The sequence below is a fragment of the Anoplopoma fimbria genome, chromosome 2, assembly GCF_027596085.1.
Source record: "Anoplopoma fimbria isolate UVic2021 breed Golden Eagle Sablefish chromosome 2, Afim_UVic_2022, whole genome shotgun sequence".
In the NCBI taxonomy this organism is placed as follows: Eukaryota; Metazoa; Chordata; class Actinopteri; order Perciformes; family Anoplopomatidae; genus Anoplopoma; species Anoplopoma fimbria.
Genome location: NC_072450.1, coordinates 508560 through 516059, shown reverse-complemented (window position 1 = coordinate 516059; position 7500 = coordinate 508560). Strand labels below are relative to the sequence as shown.

Here is a 7500-nt window from a genome sequence, read left to right as displayed (position 1 = left end):
CTGCTGAAGATCCACATGTTTCTGAAGAGACTTCAGAGAGAACACCTCCACCTGCGCACACGCACACACACACACACACACACACACGCACACACACACACACACACACAGTCTGAGAACCTCTACTTGTATCATGTGATCATGTGATCATGTGACCATGTGACCATGTGACCATGTTACCTGCGTGGCTGCAGGTCTGTCCAGACGCAGAGATGAGTCCTTGTTGACCAGCAGGAGGACGGAGTGGACGGAGCCGGGGACGTTTTCCTGAGAGGAGGAACAAGTCCACTGTTTACCATCACTTTGTTTGACTGTCGCCCTCTGCTGGTCAGCGACCAATCAGAACACAGCGTGACCATCCACAAACATGAAGATCATGTGACCTACAGACGTTAATGAAGGCCTCAGACCTCCCACAGTAGAAACATCACACAACTAAACTGTGAAGTCTTGATTGACTCGGCTGAAAACAACAGTCATGTGACAGGAGTTCATATCTCCAGACGTCTGGTCTGTGTGTTGACCTGTGGTGCGTTCAGGTTCTAAGATGTCTGGTCTGTGTGTTGACCTGTGGTGCGTTCAGGTTCTAAGACGTCTGGTCTGTGTGTTGACCTGTGGTGCGTTCAGGTTCTAAGATGTCTGGTCTGTGTGTTGACCTGTGGTGCGTTCAGGTTCTAAGATGTCTGGTCTGTGTGTTGACCTGTGGTGCGTTCAGGTTCCCGGGTGGTGTAGTAGTTTGGACTCACCTGCAGGGACCGGAGGGCGGAGAACAGGGCCGGGACCGGAGCAGCTCTGCGGGCATCCACCAGCACCGTCAGCCCCAACGCTGCCACCTCTTTCCTGTTCCACACAGGAAGTGATGTCAGAGGAAGAACACATATGTAACCTCAGTGGGAGCTGAGGGGGGGGGGCTCCTACCTGAGGGTGGAGGAGTAGTACAGCAGGAGGCGCAGCAGCTCGGCGCTGTCACAGTCCGGGTTGGACCACACGGAGCTCCTGGTGCAGACCGTCAGCAGAGCTCGACCGCTCCGGTCTCTGGTCCCTGAACGAGACATTCACACCTCATGATGCATTCAAGGACCGGCAGGAAACACAGGAACTCACAGCTGTCTTTAGCACACTCCATCAGTAACATTTACACACTGTGTGGAGCCTCATCAGGACTCAGTTCATCTTCATCATCATCATCATCATCATCACCTGGTTTAGTGATATATAATAATAATAATAATAATAAAATAATAAAATAATAATCATAATAACAATAACATAATACTAATATAATAACAATAACAATAATAACAATAATGATAATAATGATAATTATAATTATAATTATAATAACAATAATAATAATGATAATAATGATAATAATGATAATAATAATAAAGTTCATGTCTTAATAATGTTTCTTCAGATCTTTATCCTCAAATATCTCTGTTTTTTTACTGCAGCAGTTTTCTTACTGTATTAATAAACCTGGTTCTGGTTCTGTTCTGGGTTTAGGGTCTGGGTCTGAACCAGGTTCAGGTCTAGAGGTTTTCCTCACCGGGCAGACAGAGCGCTCCAGAGCGTAGCAGCACAGTGTAGAAGCTGGACTGGGAGGACTGGGAGGACTGGGTGAGCCGTACTGGGACTGTGGGAGCAGCTGACTGGTCCAGCTGTGGTTGTGGTTCTGATGGACTGGGACCAGTAGACAGGGGGACGTGAGACTGGACAGGAGGTCTGCTGAGGCCTGTGGACACACACACACACACACACACACACACACACACACACACACTCTGAGTGGATCTGATCATGTGTTCAAAATGTTTTCTGATTGATTCATTAATTATTATAATCACATTTATTTCATTTGTTCCTTCAGAAAAATGAAGAACCTTCTTTTAAACAAACTAACACACACACACGCGCACACACACACACACACACACACACGCACACACACACACACACACGCACACACACACACACACACGCACACACACACACACAACCTCACCAGTAGTCCACTAATGAACTTCTCCATCAAACGACCAGTTCACTAACTAGCTGCTAACTAAGTGATCCAGTTCTAGATCAACTACAGTGTTAGAGGAGGAAGGTGAAAGGGAGGAGGAGGAGGAGTGATTCATCCAATCAGATGAGGAGGTGATAAATGAGGACAGAAAGATGGTTTGTGGGATGAAAAGCAGGAGGAAATAAATGTTTTAGGAGAAGAAACAGGTTTCTGTACCTTCAGTCTGAAGCTCTGCAGTTCTTCCTCCACCAACCTCCTCAACGCTGACCTCCTCCTCCTCCTCCTCCTCCTTCTTCTCTTCTTGTTTTTCCTGCCTTTTTTCAGACTCCTCAGGTTCAAGTAAATCTGGATTGATCGCTGGTGTGTTGTTTTCAGAATAAGAGACCTCATGGAGTGTTTGATGTCTCACGTTTTCAGAATAAGAGTCCTCAGAGAGTGTTTGATGTCTCACATTTTCAAAATAAGAGTCCCCAGAGTTAGCTTGGAGTGTTTTGTTTTCAGAATAAGAGTCCTTAGAGAGTGTTTGAAGGCTTTTTTCAGAATTAGAGTCCTCAGAGTGCTTGTGTTGTGTTTTATTTTCCAAAGAAGAGTCCTCAGAGTGTGTGTTTTGTCTATTACTTTCAGAATAAGAGTCCTCAGAGTGTGTGTGTTCTGTATTATTTTCAGAGTAAGAGTCCTCACAGAGTGTTTGTAGTGTGTTATTTTCAGAACAAGAGTCCTTAGAGTGTGTGTTTTGTGTAATATTTTCAGAATAAGAGTCCTGGGAGTGTGTCTCTTCCTCCTCCCCTCCTTCTGTGTCATCTTCTGTCATCACTTGCTCCTCCTCCCTTCTTTTTTGACTCTGCTGCATAACTGTAACTAGAACCTCTTCTTCTATTTCTACTTCTACCTCCTCTGCTCCTTCCCCCTCTACCTCCTCTGCTCCTTCCTCCTCTACCTCCTCTGCTCCTTCCTCCTCTAACTCATCTGCTCCTTCCTCCTCTAACTCCTCGTCTCCTTCCTCATCCAATTCTTCCTCTGTCTCTTCACTTTCATTAAGTAAACCTTCATCCTTCCTACACTCTGCATCCTCCAGCGTTTGTTCTTCCTTCTCCTCACCTTCATCATCTGACACTACCATTTCATGCTTTCCTTCCTGCCTCTTCATCAGCTCTCTCTCCTCCCTCATTTCCTTTGTCTGCCCCTCTTTCCCTCTCTCATCCTCTTCCTGCTCCTTGCTCTGTTCTGTGCTGCTTTCAGGTTCAGTGTTTAACTTCAGACTTATGCTTGAATCAGTACCTCCTATTTGCTCCTGTGACGTCTGCCTGGAGGTTCCCACGACTCCAGGAGGAGCAGAGGAGGAGGTGGAGGAGATGGGGGTGAGGATGACAGGTCCACAGGAGTCCTGGATCAGGTTCTCCTCAATTAGTCTGGAGCAAACTGAGGTGTGGGAGCTGACCTCCACACAGGGCCAGGAGGAGTGTGTGTGAGTGTTGTGAGGTGTGTGTGCAGCAGTATGAGGTGTGTGTGCAGCAGCAGAGTGTGTGTGTGTGTGTGTGTAGATTCAGAGTGTGTGTGTGTGTTGTGAGGTGTGTGTGTAGATTCAGAGTGTGTGTGTGTGTTGTGAGGTGTGTGTGCAGCGGTGTGTGTGCCGGTCCGGGCTCGGTGCTGCAGACTGATGGACTGGGTTAAGGAGCCTCTCTGTGGGGAGAAGCGAGGCAGCTCCGTCAGCTCCACGTACTCGCCCTCCGAGTCCTCGCTGTCGCCGCTCGCTGCTGATTGGAGGAGCTCTACTTCCTGTCTTGAGGATCCCGGATTGGGATTAATCAACATATCTCCATCCTTAACGGACGACTCCTTCTCCTCCTTCGGGGAGGTCTGGGGCCGGCTGATGAGCTGTGGGTAGACCAGGTCCTCCCAGGGGACCCTGAAGACGTCTCCGCGGGCGGAGAGGAGGCAGCGCTCCAGCCTCGGCGCTCCTCGCTGCTCCCTCTCCCTGTTGACGGAGTCCAGCCAGGCCATGCTGAAGAGGGACCGCAGGGCTATCTCCGACATCTCCTGCTGCTCCACATGACGGCTGCCGGCGGACACGCTGCACAGGAGCAGGCGGGGGGAGGAGGTGACGGCTCTCCTGCAGGAGGCGCTGTGTGCTCGGGGAGGAGGAGGAGCAGCAGCGGGAGGAGAAACCAGCAGGTAGAAGTCTCCTGGACGGAGGAGGCGCTGGTCCAGAGGACAAAGCTGAACAACTACCTTCTCGTGGACGCACAGAGGCCAGCCTTCATGACGAAACAACAGACCACAGTACTGCAACTGAGGAGGAGGAGGAGGAGGAGGAGGAGGAGGAGGAGGAGGAGGAGGAGGAGGAGGAGGAGACAAAGAGAGGGATAAGGTTATATTAAAATGATTGACATTCAGGCTGTAACTTAGGATGTTAAACTGACTTCATAGAACATGTCTGCAGCAGTAGCAGGGTACCAACACATCTGTATCTTAACCACAGCAGCATCAAACAAACAGCTCTACATGTTCTGGACTCTGTTCACGCCTCACTTCCTGCTGTGACTGATCTTTGTGGGCGGGGCGACGCCCAACAGCAGCCAGGTGAGTGACGCTCCCAGAGACACCTTAACCAAACATGAGAAATGAGCCAACCAACGGCAAGAACAGGCCACAGAGTGAGTCATCAGAGAGTCCTGACTCACACACTGGAATGACCTCCTCAATCAGAGCCTCCTGTTTGTTCTTGTGTCCTTTGTCATCTTCATATCTAACTGCTTACTCATGACTGAAGGACAGATAGAACTTCACTGATCAACACGTGTTGCCTCTTCAGCTTCACGGCCAAAAAGAACTTCAGAATTTCAGGCTAATCGGCCCTACAGACTGGACGGTAGCCCCTACAGACTGGACGGTAGCCCCTACAGACTGGACGGTAGCTCCTACAGACTGGACGGTAGACAGGTAGCCCCTACAGACTGGACGGTAGCCCCTACAGACTGGACGGTAGCTCCTACAGACTGGACGGTAACTCCTACAGACTAGACGGTAGCTCCTACAGACTGGACGGTAGCTCCTACAGACTGGACGGTAACTCCTACAGACTGGACGGTAGCCCCTACAGACTGGACGGTAGCTCCTACAGACTGGACGGTAGCCCCTACAGACTAGACGGTAGCTCCTATAGACTGGACGGTAGCTCCTACAGACTGGACGGTAACTCCTACAGACTAGACGGTAGCTCCTACAGACTGGACGGTAGCTCCTACAGACTAGACGGTAGCTCCTACAGACTGGACGGTAGCTCCTACAGACTAGACGGTAACTCCTACAGACTGGACGGTAGCCCCTACAGACTAGACGGTAGCTCCTATAGACTGGACGGTAGCCCCTACAGACTAGACGGTAGCTCCTATAGACTGGACGGTAGCCCTACAGACTAGACGGTAGCCCCTACAGAGACGGTAGCCCCTACAGAGACGGTAGCTCCTACAGACTAGACGGTAGCTCCTACAGACTGGACGGTAACTCCTACAGACTAGACGGTAGCTCCTACAGACTGGACGGTAAGTCCTACAGACTGGACGGTAGCTCCTATAGACTGGACGGTAGCCCCTACAGACTAGACGGTAGCCCCTACAGACTAGACGGTAGCTCCTACAGACTGGACGGTAGCTCCTACAGACTGGACGGTAGCTCCTATAGACTGGACGGTAGCCCTACAGACTAGACGGTAGCCCCTACAGACTAGACGGTAGCCCCTACAGACTGGACGGTAGCCCCTACAGACTAGACGGTAGCCCCTACAGACTAGACGGTAGCCCCTACAGACTGGACGGTAGCCCCTACAGACTGGACGGTAACCCCTACAGACTAGACACCAGACACTAGACAGATCCAGGGCTACTCACGCAGGCATTTTGCTGGAGGTCCGTTAACAGTTGTTTTGCAGGCAGCAGGAAGTGGATTAGGTAGCGAAGGCCGTCTCCTCTGTAGCAGCTCTCCACCACGCTGAGGACCTGACAGAGGACGGTCGGGGATGTGGCCTGGAAGGGGGGGTAGAGGGCTGAGAGAGCAGTCTGGATGCACCGGTCCAAAGATTCAGAGTCCTGGGAGGAAAATGATGAAGAAAGGCAAAGGTCAGACTTTTAGCTTTACTGCACTCTTAATTTAGTTTGGTACACTTTCAACTTTAAATAATCAGTGACCCATCCTTTATCCTGGGTCCAGCTCCAAAAACCTTCTAAAAGGTTTAATATAAGATATAAATAATATTAATAAATAATTTAAGATAGCATTATCTAAAATAAGATAATTTAATATACAATAATATAAACTGAGATTAAAACATCTGAGAAGAGGGTTAAGATAAAACTATCTATCCCGAGGAAAGGTGGTGTTCAGACGTTGAGGTACAAAGTAAGAAAGAGTGCCAATAAAATCAAATAAAATGAAGATTGAGAAAGAGACAAAGATAAAGGGAGGTTAACGGTAACGAGGGTTAAGTCGTGAAAACAGTGAAAGCAGAGCAGGTGACGGACACAAACATCTCTGCTTCACCTTCTCCTCAGATAAAACTAGGACCACCAACCAGTCCCACCGACCAGTCCCACCGACCAGTCCCAGTCCCACAGAGCATTCAGACTATCCACAGCAAACAGCTGACGGCCGTCTGCTATAATTAGTCCACACTGATGTTACTGAACTCCAGTCAGCTGTTTGAACAGAACTCTCTCAGCCAACACTTCACTGATCAACACGTATATCTTCTTCAGCTTCACGGCCAAAAACAACTTCAGGATTTCAGGCTAACCGCCGGGCCCTGGAGGTGTGGCTGGGAGACCCCGTCTACAGGAAAGTAACTGGATCCACTGGTGTGGAGGCTGAGAGGAGACTGGTCAGGTAAAAATATCAGACGGCGACCGTCGTCTGGCTCCAGCCGGCTGAGAGAGATGACATACATTTAAAGTGCTGACTGTTTATGTGCAGCGTATATTTCTGTTTCTTCCTCCCTCTCTTCTTCTGTTGGCTCCTCTTTCATTAGGATGATAAAACCCATTTAATCTTCATTTAAACCTCATTTAAACCAGACAGACTGAGGCTTCACTCCTCATGACCTCCTGTAAACGTCTGTCAGATGAACCTCTCTCTTTAACTCGGTGTTCGATGGAGGATGAACAATAACTCTGCATGTTTTCACAGCAAACTGCTTGTTTATGTGTAAATATGTCGCTGCTATCATTCACACAGATCTGAGTCTCAAACTGTGACGTCACTCAAAGCCAAATCAGAGTTTGATAAACAACCCTGACGGATTCAAACAGTCTTTATTTGGTTGTTTTAGCAGCAGTTTTGTTGGCTGACACAAATGTATAGATTCCTACATTAGTGTTTCATTAAACTGAATATCTTTGGGTTGTGGACAAAACAAGACATTTAATCTAGAAAATAATCAACACTTCAGTCTACCTACATGGTATGTTGTGTACATGTTGTGTACA

General features: G+C 48.7%; 1 protein-coding gene across 1 annotated transcript in view; it reads right to left on the bottom strand.

The window, feature by feature from the left end:
* The window catches only part of plekhg4 (pleckstrin homology domain containing, family G (with RhoGef domain) member 4), a 28387-nt gene that overhangs the window by 10967 nt on the left and 9920 nt on the right, over positions 1-7500 (bottom strand). Inside the window, 8 exon segments of the mRNA XM_054614158.1 lie at positions 1-51; positions 181-267; positions 747-840; positions 919-1042; positions 1550-1735; positions 2240-3428; positions 3431-4312; positions 5911-6108. The exon segment at positions 1-51 is cut by the window's left edge and continues 63 nt beyond it. Coding sequence (XP_054470133.1) covers positions 1-51; positions 181-267; positions 747-840; positions 919-1042; positions 1550-1735; positions 2240-3428; positions 3431-4312; positions 5911-6108 — 2811 coding nt within the window.